The sequence below is a fragment of the Pseudopipra pipra genome, chromosome 16 (assembly GCF_036250125.1).
Source record: "Pseudopipra pipra isolate bDixPip1 chromosome 16, bDixPip1.hap1, whole genome shotgun sequence".
Classification (NCBI taxonomy): Eukaryota; Metazoa; Chordata; class Aves; order Passeriformes; family Pipridae; genus Pseudopipra; species Pseudopipra pipra.
In genome coordinates, this window is record NC_087564.1 from 11,498,796 (window position 1) to 11,518,564 (window position 19,769).

The window sequence follows — 19,769 nt, forward strand, 5'->3', positions numbered from 1 at the left end:
GTGCAATGTTGGGTCGTACATGAGTATTCTTTTTCATTCCAAGAGAGTCTTACAAATGAGTGCTGATACAATTTCCCACTATCTAAAGGAAAGGTTAGGGTAGAAGAATACCAGCGATACCCAGAAAGAGGTCTGAAGTCTCTGGGATGGCGTGGAGGCTGGTGTATCCCAGTTGCCTATCCAAGAAACTTCTGGGTATAGCAGGTATTGGCAGCATCCTGAAACCACTGCTCCCAGGCTTGAAGTACTTTTACTCTCAGGACTGGGAGGCACTGGGGAAGAGATGTATTCAGCTGGTGTCTCTGATATCTATGAGAAAGTAAATGCCTCGGACATGCCAGCATGGTGGTGGTCTGTGCATGGGCTGTGCATGCATTGTTGAAATTTCTTTCCAGTGTTTTAGCTCTTCATGCCATGTGTACTTCAGTCTCTGAAAAGACAAAAGGATGGTGTCTTAAAAGGTTCAGGATTCAGTGATATTAAAGGTCTTCTGGATTCTACGATTCTGAAAATAATGGTGGTGGCAAACCTGCTTGACAAAAGGCACAAGGCCTTGGTGTGGTTTCCTCATGTAACTTCACTCTGGCCTGTGCCCCAGCATAACCAAATCAGGCTGTGTCCTTGAAGCCAAGCAGGGTTGGTTTTTTTCACTGCTCAAATGAGCAAAACGAAAAGCCATAAAATGCTGGATTAAGCCCTGCACACAAGCAGCTATTCTGCTTTTGAGATGCTGCACTAGTATCCCAACATAATGCTGCGAAAAGGTGTCATCTTTAGCACTCAGTGTGAATTTTGGGTCCTGACCAAGGGCTTCACAAACAAAAGGCTTCATCTGGCTTTACGTTTATCTCCTTGAAAATCTTGCTGTTGGGTTCACACCACTTTGACCTAAGAGGGTTACCCAAACTCAGATGACAGCAGCACTCAGATCTCTGCAATGTTTAACCCAGATGTTTTAGTGGAGCTTGTGCTCTTTACAGCGCTGCAGGGGTGTTTTCCAGGTAGGGCTGTCACATTGCCGAGGGGTGGCCTTGTCCCTTTCTGCTGTCCAGAACATCCGTTCGCGTAGGGTTGCTGCTACCCCTGTGCTGTTGGTATTTGCAGGTAAAGGAGGAGTCAGGAGAGAATGCCCCAGTGCTGAGTGATGATGAACTCGTGTCAATGTCCGTACGGGAGCTGAACCAGCACCTGAGGGGTCTCACCAAAGAGGAGGTCATCCGTCTGAAGCAGCGGAGACGCACGCTGAAGAACCGGGGCTACGCTGCCAGCTGCCGCATCAAGCGCGTGACTCAGAAAGAGGAGCTCGAGAGGCAGCGGGTTGAGCTGCAGCAAGAGGTGGAGAAGCTGGCCAGAGAAAACAGCAGCATGAAGCTAGAGCTGGATGCCTTGCGCTCCAAGTACGAAGCACTCCAGACCTTTGCTCGTACCGTGGCGCGAGGGCCTATTACCCCGACCAAAGTTGCCACCACCAGTGTCATCACCATCGTGAAATCAGCCGAAATCTCATCCAGTTCTGTGCCGTTTTCAGCAGCGTCCTAGTGCCCTCGGTGGGGGGAACTAGCAGCCTTTCAGAGGGGAGGGGATAAGGCTCTTATGCATTGTTCCGGAGTCCTTGGTCATGTCAAGAATTGGCATTTTAAGAATTCTCTTCCAAAAGTGCAAAAAATAGAAGAAAAAAAAAAGAAAACGAGAAAAGCAAACAAACCCAAAGGGTTCCTACAAAGGGAACTTAACTGGCTGCTTCTGTCTGGACTCAGTGGCTCCGTCAACCTCTCGTGTCCAGGATTTGAGCTCTGTATGCAGTACAAATTGCAAGATCTACTTCCTCCTTCCCCCTGTGTCCACAAACCCCTCTCAGCCGTGGGGAGCTTTCCAGCTGGGAGAAGATACCTGAGGAGCCTCCGGAGTCTTCGTGAATGATGCTCAAGAGCCAGGAAACAGATGGACTGTAGAAATCATCATGTGAGATGAATGTATGGGAAAAAGAGTTTCCTTTAGTGGCCTCCTACTCCTTGTAAGAAGGGTCTCCCCTACCTTCCCCACTTCCATCTGATATTACGAGGGCAGGGATATAGGCTTTTTGGATTTGATTTCATCGTGGTATGAGTGGATGGGAGTGGGAGGACGATGGAGACTAATGCTTGGGTCTGACCACACCCATTAGGAATAACCTTTTGTTTTTGATCCATGCTGTTAAATTATGGAAAAATATATATTTTACATATTTTAATATGCCCCATTACCTGTGTGGCCTGTAAAAACTACATTGCAGCCTCCTTTATTCCAAGCCCAAGTTTCCCAATAGCTCCTTCCCAAAGGTGTGCCTGTGAATTGGGTATATTTATGCAGTTTATTTCTTCCAAATGATCCACAGTCTTGAAGTAGCAGCTTTTTTTTCCTGGATTCCCTGAAGCTTAGGGGAGGGAGGCACAGTAGATGCTGTGAATGAAGAGCAGTGTGATGGGGAGGAGAAGGGGAGATGAGGAGGAAAAATGCTGCAAGTATTACTGGTGGAGGCAGAACTGGCTGTGAGAGAAGGTGGGACAGTTCTGCTGGGATCAGCACTATGAGAAGGGGTTTGTGCAGCGTATTTCAGAAGGATGTTTTTAAAGCACTGAAGTGTAACTAGAGGGCAATAGTATTCAGACAGGAGGAGAGAAGTTTTAGAGTCTCCTCTTTGACAAAAGCATTGGTAGGTTAGCAACGAGCATCCCAGCTGGAGAGCTGTGCTCGCCAGTCCTTGATGACCAGAGAAGGGCTATGGGGAGGTCAGATGGGAGCTGGAAGAGTCTTTTCCTCTCCATAGCACATCGGATGCTGAATTTGGGATCCAAAGAGTACGGTGAACAACCCTCAGTGTTCAGACAACCTGTGTGAATGTGACCCTGAAACTTGATGCTTTCTCTTGCCAATGGGTGAATTATCCTGAGAGGTGCACAGAAGGCAGGATGGAAAATGTGTGTGTAGGGGACGGAAGAATTGGGATCGAGAAGTCGTTCGTATGGCTCTGAGCAGTGGTTTGGGAGAGGGATTTCTGGCTTGGCAATGGGCAGGAGGTGGGAAGCTGAAAGGAGGGAGTCTGCTGTAGTGCAGCAGCACTGAAAAGATGAACGTTTCCAGGTCACTGTAAAAAAAAAAAATAGCTATGTTGGTGTTTGTGTGTTTTGTTGTTGTTTTTATTTTCTTTTTAAAGTAGGAAAGAAAAGGGACTGTGAGTTTTGTAGGGCAGGTCAGAGACTTGTGGAATGGACGATGCCTGTTGTCACGCAGGTGAGAAGAGAATGAGATTGCTGAAGTTCAAGATGAGGAGAAGAGCTTAGAGAATTTGGGCTCCAGAACAGAAAACAAAGATCACGGAGAATTCACGAGTGTTTTGGACTGAAAGAGAATAAGCAAGTGCCACCGTTGTTGCAAAGGGGACAGTGAGCTGGCATCTGACACCCAGTATAATTTGTTGTTTGAGGCTTTGTCTTGCCTTGGATGGCAGTAAGTTAGTGAAGCCCTACTTGTCTTTGGAAGAAGTCGTTAGCTTGCTTTTTCTTTTTTTTTCACCTTGTCATCGGAGTCTCTGGATTTCCCAGGAGGATCCCCTGTGAAATAGGTTAATGAAAAGAAAAACCTCAGACTTGGTTCTCATTCAGTCCTCAACATTGACATCCGTGACCTTACTGAGCCAGAAAGGGTGTCAGTGAAATGCTTCCTGAAGGCTCATTCCCCCTGCCAGATCCACGTGTTATGGAGGGGAGCAGGGAGTTTCCTTCAAGTGATTTTCCAACACGTAGAGTTTGGATGACACTTAGTGTTACCTCATTTCTCCTCCACTCCCTCCCTATCTCCAAACAGGCAGATCGATGTCCTGTGTATCAGTACCAGTTATTGACTCCCACAGCAGAAGCTGAGGAAGAGAAAGATGTTACTGTCATTTCCTGGTCCTCTCATGTTCTCCAGCTCACAGACATTGGAAACTTTCCCAGACCTTACAGGTGCCTCCAAAAACAGGCAAATGGAGACTCCTGGCACTGTTGGGGCTTTAAATGAAAACTTTATTGAAAAAGGCCAGTTGACTTGAAAATGCCCAAATGCTTCCAGTCTTTAAAACAGCTCCAGAGCTCCATAACATTCCTGGCTAGATAGGAACACCCTCTGGCTGCCCTTGACACCCCTCCGGGGAAATCAGACCAGTCTCACCAAGGGAGATGGAGGTCCAACTTTGTTCCGTGGGGTCTTCTTGCTGTTGGAATGAGTTGAGAAACATATCTTTACGTGGCACTTCCCTTGTGGCCAAGTATTTCTTTTTTTTCCAGTTCTTGGAAGGGTGCCAAAGGCTTGTCCAAGTGATTGCTAGTTTAGTGCTGGTAGGCACTTAAATCTCTGGTCACTCAATAAAGAACAAGAGGCCTGGGTGTTGTTAAAGCTGTTGATACCATAGCCATGGTAGGTAATCCATATTGGATATCCATAAGGACCACGTGGAAATATTTAAAGAGAGAGAAATATATATATAAATATATAATTATATACATTTTATCGTACAGATTTTTCGTAAAAAAGAAAAAAAATAATTTTTTTTCCAAGTTTGATACTGTAAATCTTTATTAAAAGAAATTGCCAGTCCAGGGCTCCCTGGGTGGTGACCTGGAGGGGAATGAAATGTCCTGGCTAAACTTCCACAGAGGGATCAGAATTGCAAGGTAACGTGGAGGGAGGAATGACCCGAAAGCTGTTGACCGCGTTGGAGACCCAGCTCCTCCACCCTCCTCCCTGGAGGGCCCTCCAGCTTGGGGTTGTCGCGTTGCATTCCTCTGGGGTTCGGTTTGTTTCTGTTGTGTTTTATTTTTTTTGTTTGTTTGTTTTGTTTTGTTTGGCTTTTTTTTTTTTCCCCTCTCCGTCCTGCACTTGCTAACCTGACACCCAGGGCGAGTGCGGCGTGTGGCGCTGGCAGCGTTGGGGCGCGTTCCCCCGCAGCCGCGCCTCTCGCTTGTCTCTTTGCTGCAGTAGTTTGGATGCTGGGGCTCCCTTCTCTGCCCCTCTTAGTTTGTTCCCCCGACCCCACTGAGGAGCGGGGGCTCTGCTTTGTGAGTGCTGGGATCCTCTCCCCTGGGCCTGGCCTTTCTTTGGTTGCTCCCCATCCGCAGCGTGACGTGGGAACCGAGGGCTGGGCGGGAGGCAGGAGAAGACGAAAAGCGTGCAGGGACCGGGAGGGGCATCTCTGTTCTCGTAGACATGTTTGCTGTGCTCTCTGTTGGGAGTGGGGAACCTTTCCCTCCAGGGCAGCTCCAGATCCCTTAGAAACAAGTCTCTGCTCTTGCCCAACTCTACTGCAAAGGGCAGAGACCTGGGTGACAGCGCTGGGACGGCCGGGGAGGGATGGGGCGGGTGCGGAGATGAGCTGTGGCAGGGCCAGGCGCGATGCCACGGGAGCATGAGGGATGGCTCAAGACCCCGGGGAGGAGGAGGAGAAGGTGGCAGTTTTTTCTCTCTCGAATCATTTAAACTTCATTGTCATGATTGTTTTTATTTAAAAAGTAAAAAAAAAAAAAGAAAAAAAAAGAAGAAAAAAAATAGAAAAAAAAAGGAAACAAAACAAAACCGAAAAACTTTTGTAATGTGGATTTGTTTTCCTTCGTCTGTATTTCAGTCTGCTGGGGTGTTTCTGTAGATGGTGGATACTTGCTTTCATTTTTTTAATGATAGAAGTCTTCTGTTTTAAGTTGTTTTTTATCACCAGCTCATTCTATCCTCTGTGGTTACTCAGTAATTTCATTTCAATATTTATTTTTGTGCTGCTTTTTTATTATAAAATAAATTATTGATATACCAAGCAATGTGGATTCCTGTTTGTAAGGCGAATAGCCCTGTGTATGTGTCCATTACTTCTCTTGACAGCCACAACGTAATTTATTGCTGTAAATTTAGCTGCAGTGACTGGTTTTTTTGTACCTTTCCAATAAAGCATTTTCTGGTTTCAGACTTGCCCTGGTCTATGGTCAGCATTTTGGAGCCTGAATTGATCTTCAGTGGAGTGTTTTCCTTGGTTTTTTTGCTGCCTGTCCCCAGTGCAGCACGCAGCTAGCTGGTTGCTGGCTGTGGCGCTGCGGTGAGCAGTGTGTTTTTCGGAGGCAGGCTGGGCTAAGGCAAGTGGGATGGCAGCTTGGGCTGTTGCAATTGTCTGACCCAGGCAGGCGGAGCCCATCTCAGCCTTTCTGTGGTGCTTTCTTGGGCTATTTGGAATGTGCTTAAGGGATGGCTCTTGTCCGAGCTGTTTGTCAGGTTGATCCCATGCTCAGACCACGTGTATCTGTTCCTAACCCTGGCTGTGCCTTTGTGCACAATCAGTGGGTGTCTGTGTTAGCACAAGCAGGACTGACAGCTCAGCAGGCACCTGCCTGCAGTCGTGATGCTGAGCAAGGCCACTTGTGGCTTGGAGACACTGTGACCTGTCTTGCAGTGCTGCAGAGAGACACTCCTCTTTCTTTCTTTCTTTGGGTTGTGAAATATCCCTTCACTGTTTCCCCGTGCAACTGCCTGTGAATAAACCCTTACATCAACACTTCATCTTTTTGCTTGTCCCTGTTGGGGCTTTAAAGGGGTGGTACCTTGTGCCAGTGAGCTCCCAGGGGTTGTGTTGGCTTTGAACTCCTATTCCAAGCGGTTGTTTAGGGGGCAGCTGAAGGGGGAAAACACTTGGCCATATTGACGCAGTAGGTTGGAGGCAGATGGGTGTGTTGGCCAAAGCTGGAATTAGAGGTAGGGCAAAGTGGAGAGGAGCAGGGCTGAAAGGCTTTGTGTGTCAGCAGGTAATGGATGGTCATTAGGTGGGGCCAGGCAGGCTTGGCTGAGCAGGCAGTGGGTGAAGCCTGGGGGGTGATTGCAGTCTCCCTGCTGAGCAAAAAAAGCATCATCAGCTGCTTCAGCTCCTGCCTGAAGAGATGGCAGCAAGGAGCCAGTGACAAGGGAGAGGAGAGGGAGGTGGGCCAGTTGTGACTGTTGGAGGCATGGAGGAACATTATTTCAGGAGGAAAAGGGCATGAGGAAGGGTCCAGGTGGAGGTTCAGCAGTGAAAGGAAACTCAACCTTCACCATGCTTAGGGGAGAAGTCTTAGGGAAGGGTCTTTCTGAACAGGGTGGCAAAAGCACAAATCCTGCTCTCTGGTGCAGGTCTGGCAGCCTGTTGCCTGTCAGCAGCTGGGCCCAGGGACTCACTGGTAGGTGTTAGCACCCAAAAAAAGAAGTGTCTGTCTCTGACTGGGTGCTGCATGGTGAGCAGCCATGTGTGAGAGCTGGCTCTGCTGTGGTGCCAGTGGCCACCTTCCTTCCCCTCTGCTTGTAGGGTGGTCAGCCCTAGCTCCTGCAGGTGCAATGGCAGGGCATGCCCTGTGAGGATCATCCCTGGTATGAGTGGGGTGTAAACCTGCCTGACCCAAGCCCGAAAAGCACCAGGAGATCCAATAGCTGCAGCTCAGCCTTGCCCTTGGGGGAAGCCCGAGGACAAGTGACAACTGGAAAACAAATCTGCCGACCACCAGAGCCTGCTGCTGGCAGTGAGAGACGCCTGTTCCTCCCGGGCTGCCTGCTGGCGTGGCTCCAGGCTCAGCAGGCTCCTGTGTAGGTCACCCGGGTGCTCGCCGCCAGCTTTCCCCGCGTCCTTGTTGAGGAGGTGGAGGAGACGCATTAGCAGAGGAGCGTGGGACCACATCCAGCCCACACCACCGCTGGCATTTCTGTTCCCTGTGGATGCGCTTTGACAGTGTAAGGGTTGGAGGGCCGTGACAGCGCCCAGCCTGAGCCGTCAGCTCTTGCCTCTCTCCCCTCTCCAAGAAAAAGGACGAGCAGGAGGCCCAGCTTGCACCGGCTGGAGCAGGGAGGGTGCCTGCTGCTGCCGTCGCGGCAGCCAGCTGGTGTCCAGCCCAGCACGGCTCCTTCAGGCTGGTATCACACTGCTGACTTGCATGAGTCACAGCTGACTTTTTTTTCTTCCCCCCCTTGTTTGGCTTGCAAGAAAGATCTGTTTTACATATAATACAGTAATCAGGGCTTGACATAAATAGGCAAATGTTATTGTCTGCGGTGGGAATTGCACCTGCTGGCAGAGCAATGGAGGCAGCCCATTATGCACCGGAGACGATCATTTGTGCAGTGAAGTACAACCACAGTTCTTGCTGTGTTCTTGTGCAAGTCTTTATCTCAGCGGCTGCGAGTGCGTCGACAGATGTGCCATCATCACCTTTGCAGTCTGTCCTCGCCCCGGGAGCCGGAGCAGCCTCTGCTCCTGCAGCTGTGGCCGTCCTCTCCCAGAGGGGTGAAGATGGAGATGCTCAGCTGAGATGTCCCTATTTCGGTGCTGGCTGTGTTACAAAGCCAAGCAGCCTCGTCCCTGAGCACGGAGGCTGCACTTTGTGGGCAGGACAGTCCTGCTCCCAGGATGCACAGGTTCCTGGATGAATGCCTGGATGCGCAGACCATATGGCTCTTGTTTATGGACCTCCTTGCAGGATAAGTGGCAGCTGTCTCACCTGCTGAGCAGGTATGAGCAGCTTTGGACCACAGGGACTCACGAGACTGGCTGAGCTATAGGATGCTTGTGTGGAATCTGGGCTTCGGCATGGTAAGATTTCTCCAAAAATCATCAACTGGTTGTCTTGTTGGTGCTGGAGCCTGGGCTTAGCTTAGCTAAACCAGATCTAGCACCTCTGAACCACTGCACCCACATCTTAGGCGAGGGTTGGAAGAGGTGCTGCGCAAGGAGAGGAAGCAGGGGACATGCACATTCTTTGTGGAGTGAAAAAGATGAGCACAAATCCCACAGGAATGCCAAAATGTGCAGGATGCTGCGTGTGCAGGTATTTCTGCTGGGCCAGCATTGAGGGGCAGGGAGGACGTTAAGCTTAAGAGCATCAGCATTATAGCAGGAACAAGCAGATCGAGGGCTCTGCTTGCTGAGCTCAGTGAAAATGCTTGCTCCGTGCTAGAAATTGCTGTTTATTAGAAAAAAGAAATAAATAAAATAATTTCATGTTGTGATTTACATTTTGCAGTTTAAGAGCAGGGGGGGAAAAAAGGACCCAAACGCTTGGAGTTGTGTGTAACAGGGCTCCAGGCCTTACCTATCGGTTTGTTTGCCACGACTGCAAATCTGAGGCTGCAGACTTGCCCTCGTCCTTCCACTACCCAGCTCCCACCCCAGACAACAGCCCAACCAGTGCCTAGGTAAGTTCACAGAGATCATCTGATTACAAGGGAATAGAAATCAGACTAAAAACTGGGGGGGAAAAAAAACAGAGAGGAAATTTAACAGAAGGATGTGCACTCTCCATCACTGATACAGGGAGAATCCCTCCTTTCAGGCTCTTCCCCTACCAGTGGTCCTGCCCTGAGTGGTGACATCCCCCAGCACCTCTCTATCCCCACGATGGTCACCCAACTGGGCTCAGCTCCCACCTGCCTTCCCACAGGTCAGGCAACACCCAGGGACCAGGAATAGTGAAGGATGAGGAGGAACAGACAGTTCCCAGTAAATGAATTCCTACCACCACCAGTCACAGTCCAGTTCCCTAATAAAGACTCTGATAAGGAAGCTGGAATCCCTTTTAACTTCTGATCCATTCAGAGATAAGCTGCTTTAGACATAAACAAGCGCTTCTGTCACCAGCAGATCTCAGAAATGCAGCTGCAGACCTCTGATTAGCCCCAGTGAGGTCCTGCCCGAGCTCCCGGGGGAGTTACTCAGACAGCTGCATCCACATCTGGAGGGAGAAGAAGATGACTTGCTCTTCTTCCATGGTAAAGGTCTTTTGCACAACTCTGTAGGCTTTTCTGGGAGAAGGAGAGGGGAAAAGATGTAAAAATAAGGAATGACGTCTTTCAACCATTACCGGGTTTTGAGGTGAAGCGAAGTCACCTTCCTGGGCTAGTTTTCTCCACGGGGCCCTTGGAGATCATTTTTTACTCAAATTGGGAGAAACTAGAACAGAACTGTGCTGAGAAAAGCATTTCTCTCAGGCCTCAGCACTGCTTAGAGGTAAGAGGAGAGCGAGGGCAGCTGGTCTGTCCTGCACCCTGGCTCCCCTGCCTGCCTGGCATCCCCCAGTGTTGGCACGGGGCTGGCACAGAGGCACCAGCAGTGGGGCAGCAATGCAGGGTCAAACACAGCCTCATCCGTAACAGCAGGAGAGATGGGACAGCAGAAGCTGGCACTGTTTGATTTAACCTTTCCTTGGGTTATTGCATCTTCCCTTCGAGAGACTGGCTTTTTGGGTAGAGTTCCTGGCTTCCCAGTGCTCTGATTAGACCAGGTTGTCTCAGCCTCGAGGCACCTCCCATTTGCATGGGTTTAAATCTTTCCAGTGTCACTGTTCCTTCTGATATCTCCTACAGCTCCTCATCTGACAGGATCAGCACTCTCTTCTCAATGTTTTTGCTCTTCCTGCTGCTCTGACCATCCATTTTGGAGGCCACATGCCCGTTCTGCCCTGGTGCCTTGCGCTCTGCTTCCTGCATTGACTGCTGAGTGTACTGCTGGTACGTGGGCGAGAAGTTGTGGATGGCATCCTGCACGATGTCCTGGGGGCTGATGGTCTCCTTCAGCCCACTCGAGATGCTCTGCATCGGGGCAAGGTTTGCTGCAAAAGAGGGAGAGCAGGAGGGTGATGGGACATCAGTCAGTCAATGAGCCCAAGCACTTCAAGACTGGGATGACACTTTTCCTTAGAAATTCAAGATCAGAGGCTCATTGTGGGCCACGTCAGCTTGCAGTGGCAAGTTCCAAGAAGGAAGGCAACTCCACCTCCATGTTTCAAGGAGGATGGATCCTCTCCTACAGCATGTGGGTATCACGTATCCCCTAATTCTGCCCATTCACACCAAGGTCTCTCTTCCCATCCCCTTGCTATGGTTTGTGGTATCATTAGGGAACAGGGAGAAGGAACCCATTGAGCATAGGATAAGGAAACTTCTCTTGTAGTTTTTAGCATCCCATTGGTAATGGGATACTAATAAAATAAGGGGGGGTTCCTCTTTACTTAGTCATTGATGAAGGAAGGAAGAAGTGAGGAAGGATTACCTGTCGAGTTCTCTTTCTTCTCCCTGTACACCTGGCAGGTGAACGCGTAGCGTAGGGCAATGGAAGCAAACAGCATCTCAATGCAGATGATGAAGTTCTGGTAGCCAGCAGCCACTGTCCCAGCTCCCACCTCCTTCCCATCGATGATCTGAACTTCAGGGATCACCCCACATTTCTCCAGGATTGCCAGCAGTGTCCCTGTGCAGGGGAAGGGAGAGAGATCAGCTCTGCTCCTGCATCCCTAAGCCAAGTGGGGCTACGGGAGGAGAAGCACTGGGCATCCATGGTGGGACCCACCTTGCCAGAAGGAGAGGAAGATGACTGCCTTGATGGTGATGAACTTGAGGACTGGGTCAAATGGGCGCAGCAGGTCCATGGTGGCGAAGTAGAAGAGGAAGAGTGCGTAAAGTGCCAGGCTGACGGAGAAGTTGTAGATGATGGTGATGTAGAGGTATCCACTATGGACACTGCAGGGAGAGAGAGAGCTGCTGCCCTGGGCTGCAGGGATCGAAGCAAGCTGGGGTCAAAGAGGGATCAAATGGGGACTGGGAAAGTGCAGGCTTTGCCGTAAGGGAGAACACAGCCCAGGTGGGGAAGAAGGAGCAGAGAAAGCAGGGGGTACTCTCAGCTTTTCCTCTGTTGGTGGGACCTCTTTTATTATGGCTCACAGGAATTTTGTCCCTTTATTGTTTGGGGGTAGTGAGTCTCCATTCTTGGCACTTCGGGCTCGCAGTGCTCTCACCACCCACAGAGCAGCTCCCCGGGGAGATTGACAGGACACACTTGTGATGGAGCAAGGATCCATCCTTTCCCATTCACCCTCCCCAGCCCAACCCGAATCCTCACTTGAAGTCTCCATCGTGGTACTTCCCGAACGCCTGCAGGATGATGGTGACGATTGCCATGAGGGGTTTCACGATGCAGAACTGCAGTGTGGCCTGCACAGGGGAGAGACATGATGTGTCCTGAGCTGCAGGGACATCCCACACCCTACATCCCACCCCCAGCCCCTCCCCACGAGCCAACCCCTATGCTCCCGGGACAAAGACACAGAGGAGAGAGCAGTTCTCATCACAGGAGTGACTGAGGGGTGAAATAAAAACCAGCACAAGGTCTGCAGATGAGAGGGAGCATGGCTTCCAGAAGGCATCTCCTGAAAGGCAGCATAGCCACTCAGAGGTGGGGGACCAGGTGGCTTGGGGACAGATGGGTGGCAGGATTCAGCCCACAGCACAGCACTGGAGAGTTACAGTGTCCAGGCTAACCTGGGACTGGACAGAGATGGCAATCTGAGTTCTGCAGTGGGAGGAGACCCTGACTCAGCAGTGAGTCAGAGGCAAGGACAGCGAGTGTGCAGCCCTGCTGCTGGCCAGATGCCGGCAAGCTGGGTGAGCTGCCTCCCTTAGAGGAAAAAAAACCTCAAACCAGCATTTTCGGAGAATGATGAAGCAAAGCCCCCTTGGCAGGGCAGTGGGGAAGAGACCTGCCACCCAGAGAGCCCTTGTCCAAGGGGAGTGGAGCTGATGCTCCCCATCGAGTACCCACCTGCTTGCAGAAGCGCAGGAACCCGATGGAGTAAGACATGCCCTGAAGGCAGCAGGTCCCATAAAAGCAGCTGGATCTGGAAGCAGAAGCCAAGGAGATGCCATTGGGGCTGCTGGATGGGGAAAGTGGGTGAAGGGCCAAGGAGCTCATGGGATGCTGGGACTTACGCAATGGGCTTCCCTCGGATCTCTGTCATGATGTTGCTCTCCCCTCCAAGATACTCAAAGCACAGGCTCAGGAAGCTGTAAATCACAAAAGCTGCCAAGGCAAGGGCAGACACAATCAGCAGGATTGATGGAAATTCAGGATGAATTCCCATTCCTTCCTGCTCATGTGTTTTCTCATCTAACCTGGCACTGCACCAGGATTTGGGATACTGGCAGGTGGGGTCCCAGCAAGAGGAGCAGCAGGTCAAATCCATCTGACTTCCCAGCAGAGTCAGACACACTGCACTATGTGCACAGAATTCATTGCAGGTGCAGCAGCTCCTCTGGGCACACACAGCCCACTCAGGGACCCTCTGCATGGAAGGACCTCAAAATTGCCAAGGGACAGCACAAATGGCTGGTGGCCAACAAGGAGCAGGTCCTGAACACTTTTTCTGGACATCCCTATCACTTATGTTTCATATGCTCCAAACCTGAAGTAATACAAACACTCACACCACCTAGTTCCCCAGGAGTAGAGCAACAAGACAAAAAAGCAAAATTAATCTAGCACCTCAAAACACCCCAAGTCCCCAGTTTCTTGGGTATGTCTGGTTTCCGCTTTGGAGAAGCTGCATTTCTACCCTACAGAGAGCCAGAAAACCTCCTTCCCCAGGAGCATGGTACTGGGGTCCCTCTGAGCCTGCAGCCAGGTGTCTGAAAGGCACCAGCTCATTGTCTGTGGGGCACCCTCTCCCTGCTGCTGATGGAGAAGGAAGGGGAAAACCTCTACAGGGAGGAGAGTGGGAAGTGAAAGTGATGGATATTTGCCACTTTGTGCAATCAGGATGCTCCAGAGTTTGGTCAGCAGGATGAGAGCCCTGCTTTGCCTTCAGCTTCCCTGCTGAGGAGAGGCTGTGCTCACCTTCATAGCAGTCACGAACCGAGTCAAAGTAGACATAGTACTGGTGGCTGCCGAGGAGGAGGAGGCTGAGCCAGGAGTCGAAGGCATAGATGGGCACGATGAAGAGGATGCGGATGATGTAGCGCTGCTCCTTGGGCATGGTGTAATTCCTCAGGTGTGTGTAGATCTGCAAAGTGCCCAGAATGCAGAGTTGTGGCTACCAAAGGTCAGGATGGGAACCAAAGATACCCCCATCCCACAGGGGTGCCCTGTCAGCCTTCCTCCCGGGGATGAGAGCTCTGCCAGCTTCCTACCACAGACCCACCGCAGGGAACAGACATGAGACAGGCTCCATCCCAGTCCCTGGGGCAATCCCTTGCATGAAAACATGTGGAAATCGGGTTCATTCTTTGGGGCTGTGCAAGGAGTGTGCCTTCTCCTGGGCAGCTCCATCCCAGTGCTTGGAGGCACCAACTTGCCCCAGGGCTGCCTTCAGCAGCACAGATCTGCACAGTACCCTAAACCATGCCCACTGGCAGTGTGGCTCAGGGCAGCTGGTGCTGTGCACCCTGAACACCCTGCTGGGTGTTGCCTCCAGGCAGTATCAATGTCCTGCAGCCTCTCCTGGCTCTGGCAACCACTTGGGGAGAGTGTGGACAAAGTCCATTCTCCCAAGCTGCCAGCACCAGGCTCCTGACAGCGGAGATATCTCCTGTGGGCAGCAGCAGGAAGAAATACTTATCCAGAGCTGAGTGATTTGCAACGAACTTGGGGGCAATCAATAGTTTTGCCCTCGTGTCAACCCCAGCACTGAGCCCCATCTCCGCTCCAGCCCGTACCTGGTGGAAGGTGACGATGAGTGCCGACCACACGAAGATGCCAGAGATGGCCTGCGCCGTTGTCGTGGTCAGGAAGAGCTGCTGGCCATCCTGGGAGTTGTTGTGGGCAGCCATCCGCAGGGAAAAGGCTGGGGATGGGAGGGCTGAGGCCAGCTGGGCCACAGTGCCAGGCCCCAGGGTGCCAGGTGCCACAGGAGAGGACACAGCACGTGTGGCATTACTCATCTGCAGGGAGGGAGAGGGAAAGGGAGTGGTGCAGGAAGGCAGGAGCAAGGTAAGCTGGTGACAGGGAAGGTTCCAGCAGGTTTCCCAGCCCACACAGAGTGTACAAATCTCCTGTGAGGTTTATCTCCTCCTCAGGGTTTTTCCAGCGCGTCCCTCAGCCAAACCAACCCATTTGCCATGGTTGGGTCAGCTTCTCTGCTCCTCTCAGAAGGGAAATGCAAACGTCCTTCAAGAGTAGACCCTCTTTTCCCTGAGAAGGTCTATGCAGTCCCCATGTCTCCCAAAACACATGCTTTTCCTTCCCAGCCTTGCTCCTTGTTTTCTCAGGAATAACTATCCAGCTTGAAAAACTTGAAAAACTATCCTGCTTACATTTGTGCCCACGTGAGTTCACACCTGTGGCTCAGGACCCTTTTTCATCATAAACCAGAGACTTAAGGGTTAAACCCATCCCTCACCCAAGATAATAATAATGAGTCCCTTACCAACAAGCCATCAGGACACCTATGTCCTCCTGCTTGGGAGCCCAGAAAACACCTGGATCCCTGTGGTCCCCCACAAATTTGGCTCCGTTAGTCATGTGTAGCCTGCTATGGGCAAAGCCTGGGGCTGCCCAAGGAGCCAGATGTTTGGCATCACCCAGGTTCTTAATACAGCTATTTCAGGACTGTGGGAGTGTCACTGTGCCAAGCAGTGCCAACCCCAAGATCTGAAGGGCAGCCAGTGGTTCCTCCTGCACCCAAATTAAGCACAGGGGAGCAAGCCTGCCACGCCACAGGCAAACCTGCTGCCCCTTAGGGATGCTGGAGCACTCCAGCATCTCCCTGGTCAGCCTGTGCTCCTGGAAGCTGATTGCCCCAAGGCACTGAGCATTCCTGGTGCAGAGGGTGGCCAGGGCATATGAGCACCGTGTACCCTGTGGCTCCAGTCAGCAAGGACCAACCTAATAATAAGCAATTATTTATAGGGCAGTTTCATATCTCAAGGCCAACAGATGCATAAACTGCCATGTTTGGGTTCTCTTTCTGCTAATCTATGGAAAGCTGCTTTTTTCCAAGCATAACAATAGCAGTTTTAAAAATACAACAACAATCTGTGAGCAGAGCTCCCACAATATAGATGCTTTTCAGTGCATTGTTAATAAACAAATATTTTAGCTGCTGGGTAACTATCGCCTGGGGTAAAACTGTAAGCATGAACTGGAGAGAAGCATGAAAATATCTGCCACAGATAAGAGTGGTAGGGAATGACCTCGGTCCAATTAAAAACTGAAAACAAACCAAAGCAAGAGCTCACCCTGCGGCTTCCTCTTCTGCCCTCTCCCCAAACCCCAACCTCACAGGCGAGGAAACTCAGCTGGTGTCAGATCAACAGCCCTAAAAATACCTTTTTCCCCCCCCCTCCTGGCAGGAGTTGCCTGTAAGAGGAGATGCCGGGGCGGCAGAGTGCTGGCCAGGCCCCAGGAGCTCACCCAGCATACCTGTGCCCACAAGTGGGGATGGCTGGATATGGGGCCAATAGTGTTATGGAGACAGCAAGGAGCCGGGCTTTTCCTCCCTGTGACTGTCCTGTGGCCCTGCCCCAGCCAGCGGGAAGAAGGATCCCGGGAAAGCTGGGGAGGGATCTGGTCTTTGGACAGACCACAATGACACCAGACCTGCCTTGTAAACATTAACAGGAGGACAGAGATAGCTCGTGGCATAGAGAGGGGAGACAAGAGTCTGGTTGTGCCCCATTTCCCAGTCACTTCTCACTCTTTTGGGGGGCTACCCTGCTGCTGCTGGGGCTATATGGCTGGATTTGGCCACTCTTTCCCTCTACCAGAGCATCCTGATAGAGCTGTACGAAAGCTCATTGTTTCTAGCTGTTTTTCTAGTCACTTTTCCAGTGATCCAGCCCACTCCCCAAGACATGGCAGAGAGCTGCACTCATCACTAGACCCATTTACTCTGTTTTCAACCCAGCGCTGTGCCACGGATGCTTGGCCTGAGACATCCCAACTCTTATTAGCTTTCCCAGCCATCTCAGTACGAGCACGGTGGCACCAGCAGCCGGTCCTGGCAGCCTCCCCGACATTGTCACACTCTGAACATGGCAGAGCAAGTCATTAAAAGCAAAAGCCTCAGTGCCGCTTGGAGATAGGGCTCCCAGCTCCAGAGGTAATTAGATCCCGGCCATGCAAGGTAGTCGGGCAATTCAATGCAGTTAGAGAGCCATTTACTTCCAAAACAAAGGCAGCAAGGAGACACCAGGAATAATATCAGCTGCAAAACTCAGTTCCTGGATGGGACTGCGCCAGTGCCACATCCAATCTGTCTGTTTTCAGACACCTTGCAGGTACCTGCCATGCAGCATCTACCTGTTACACTCGCTCCCTGGGATATTAGAGATGCCAGGTGAGCACTGAGAAGATAAACTGAGCAGTGAAGCCTGTGTTCAGGCAGGCCACCTGCAAATAGGCTTTTCACCTCACCAGGGATTCCCCTCTATCCGCAGGTTGTCAGAGCCTGGACTCCCAGCTCACATCCCTCCCTGTGTCCTGAAACACCTGGGACAAATCTCCATCTCGGCAGCAGCCCCTGTGAGGTGGAGCAGTCAGAAAGGAAAGATGAGCCCTTGCAGCCCCCCACCAGTGCCTCTCAGATCCCTGACCCACATCCCGGGAAGGGGAGCATCGAGGCTTAACCCCACCAGCACAGGAGACATGCCTTTTATCCTGATTGCTTTCAGACAATTGCTTTTCAGGGTTATTTACCCTACCAGGCTCTCCACACCACTCCCAGGCCACCCAGGAGGAAGGACCTACAGCAAGCACACAGCAATGAATCGAGGCAGGGCAGCATGGAGCCCTGCTTAAAGCCCGGCTGGAGGACTGGATGACGCAGGTATGGAGCTCTTACAGCAGGCTCTGCCGCCCCAGCAGCTACTACAGGTGCTCAGAACCAGTGGCTGGGCCAACCTCTGGTCTGTGGGGGGTGTCCCCAGCCGCTGCGCACCCCCCAGGGCCCCACTCACCCTGTGGGGCTCCTCCGGGAGTGGGTCTGGCTGCCGTGCCCCTGCCTCTGCATCCCCCGTGCCCTCCTCCACCTGCACCCGCGGGAAACTCCTCCTCCGGACACCCTCCCAGCCCTGCCCAGCCCTGCCCGCCTGCTGGCAGCGGGCCCTGACAGTGCCCCAGTTACCTTTGCAGCTCCCCGCGTCCTGCCAGCTCCCCACTCATCCCACCAGCACCCCACTGTCCCTGCCAGCACCCCAACTACCCTTGTAGTGCCCTGGGCCCTGCCAGCACCCCACTTACCTTACCGGCACACCCCTTGCCCTCACTGGGCCCTGCTCGCCCTGCCAACGCCCCACTTGCCCTCGCTGTGCCCCGGGCCCCTCGGGAGCTGGAGCAGCAGGTTGGGCTTTGTCTCCTGCAGAAAAGCCACCCAACTTACCTTTCCGGTCTGCCGAACTCGGCACCCACGCCCGGAAAGCAAACACGGATGGAAAGCCACGATGCAGCCCAACGCCGCTGACCCCTGCCCGGCACACGTCCTGTGGCTGCGGGCAGAAGCTCTGCCTGGCCGGCAGAGGCAGCTCTCCTTGAAATTGGAATTAATCCCTACTCGGAGGAGAGCGATGACTAAAAGGCAGGCAGCTGGTGGCACCTTGTGCCTGTTGTTTGGGGCAGGCCTTCCCCCTGGTTTGCTGCTGAGCAGAGAGGAGCAAAGTCGAAGGACCAATTGCTTGTGCTCCAACTTATCGCCCATGGAAAGGCACCAAGGTAAGTGTGTCCTGGCTCCAAGCATCACATTGGAGAGATCCCCACGTCCTTTTGTCACCCACCACCCTGTGCAGACCTGGTGGCACACACAGCCAGGAAATTAAGGTGGTTAACTTGTGCTTGGCTTTTAGGTAGTGACACTCAGGTCTTGGGGGCTCAGTGCTGGTATGCCACTATATCACCACAGTGGAAGATGCAATTTCCATCCAATTTGCTAATTAATGTATGCTTTCCAAAAGTTGCAGGACATATGGACAGACTAAGAGCACCAGGATTTGGAATAGACATTGAATTTTGTGTTGGAAAAGAATCCCTACTAGCAAACCAGATCGACAATAACAAATTCCACATGGCTCTCTCAGCCTTCCTAGACAAAAAAAAGGAGAAATGTAGAAGAGGGAAAATTTATAGTTATGACAGATGCAAATCTTTGATTCTTGGAAGCACAGTTTGGAAAATTATTTTTAGATGAAGTTTCTTGTCAAGGGCAGCCGGAAGCCTGCAGTGTTTGAATGTATTTTTAAAAAAAGTTTCATTTCTCATAATCTCTTAAATGCTGTAAATAACCCTTGTTTCAGAGAAGAGTCCTTTCGAAATCCATTTTCTGCTTTTCTACTTCTAGGGGATTTTTTAGCAACAGGAATGACCCAGCAGCTGGATCAACACGGGGCAGGCACAGGCTCTGTGCTGATTCTGTTGTACCAACAGGTCTTAGCACAGCTCCTCCCTTCCCAGAATCCAAGACCTGGCCTCCGTCTGTGCTGTCAGGTTCATAAGTGACAATAGTGTGTAACAGCTCACTTAAAAATTTACTACTTCTTCTTGTAGGAGAGGTAAAAACAAATGTGCTTTCCAAGCAAATGGCAAAAGTTTGGCTATTAAGCTTTGCATCAACTCATACAACTTCATCTGACACTTTTTGTCAATGACTCAGCAGAAACACCTTGGTGTAACCCTCACCCAAACCCTCTGTCCCCAAGTCTCCTGTGACAGCTGCTCATTGCAGGTGGTCCAACCTATGGATGTTCTGCCTCTTTCATGTGCTGATGCCATGTAATCCATTGGCAGAGATTATTTTGTCTTCTTCTCACCACTATTTTGGGTTCCTGTCTTCCACTCTCACATCAGCTTTCATGAAATTTGCAGAGCATAATTATCTGCTTCTCTTTAAAATCACAGTGAAAGTGGAAAATGGATTCAGACTACATCAGGAACTGACATAAGGACAAAAGCAGTCATATAGGACTCATTTCCTTAAAAACAGGCAAGAAAATCTTTCCCATTA

At 51.3% G+C, this 19,769-nt stretch overlaps 2 protein-coding genes across 7 annotated transcripts in view; one reads left to right on the top strand and one right to left on the bottom strand.

Moving 5' to 3' along the window:
* Window positions 1-5,970, top strand: part of MAFK (MAF bZIP transcription factor K) — a 14,191-nt gene extending 8,221 nt beyond the window's left edge. For both annotated transcript variants that reach the window (XM_064673148.1, XM_064673149.1), the window contains exon 3: window positions 1,105-5,970. In XM_064673148.1, the coding sequence (XP_064529218.1) occupies window positions 1,105-1,539 (435 nt within the window). In that variant the 3' untranslated portion in view covers window positions 1,540-5,970. The remainder of the gene's footprint in view (window positions 1-1,104) is intronic.
* TMEM184A (transmembrane protein 184A) lies at window positions 4,553-19,718 on the bottom strand. 5 transcript variants are annotated; one of them, XM_064673147.1, is made up of 9 exons: window positions 18,017-19,718; window positions 14,494-14,718; window positions 13,676-13,841; window positions 12,772-12,862; window positions 12,605-12,680; window positions 11,906-11,997; window positions 11,357-11,526; window positions 11,060-11,257; window positions 4,553-10,619 (listed from the first exon to the last, which is right to left on the bottom strand). In XM_064673147.1, exons 2-9 carry the CDS (start codon window positions 14,716-14,718, stop codon window positions 10,369-10,371), a joined length of 1,269 nt encoding a protein of 422 aa, XP_064529217.1. In that variant the 5' UTR covers window positions 18,017-19,718; the 3' UTR covers window positions 4,553-10,368. The 5 variants fall into 5 exon arrangements, with proteins under 5 accessions (XP_064529217.1, XP_064529213.1, XP_064529215.1 ...); XM_064673143.1 differs by lacking the exon at window positions 18,017-19,718 and adding an exon at window positions 17,734-17,846; XM_064673145.1 differs by lacking the exon at window positions 18,017-19,718 and adding an exon at window positions 17,192-17,679.
* Between the last annotated feature and the right edge of the window lie 51 nt (window positions 19,719-19,769).

Excerpts from the sequence above, each read along its gene's own strand:
- TMEM184A (XM_064673147.1), bottom strand. The coding sequence starts at position 14,718 with ATGAGTAATGCCACACGTGCTGTGTCCTCTCCTGTGGCACCTGGCACC. Across the intron at positions 12,863-13,675 it reads GGTTCGTGACTGCTATGAAG|CTTTTGTGATTTACAGCTTC; the intron begins GTGAGCACAGCC and ends TTGCCTTGGCAG. Across the intron at positions 10,620-11,059 it reads GAAGAAAGAGAACTCGACAG|CAAACCTTGCCCCGATGCAG; the intron begins GTAATCCTTCCT and ends CCTCTTTTGCAG.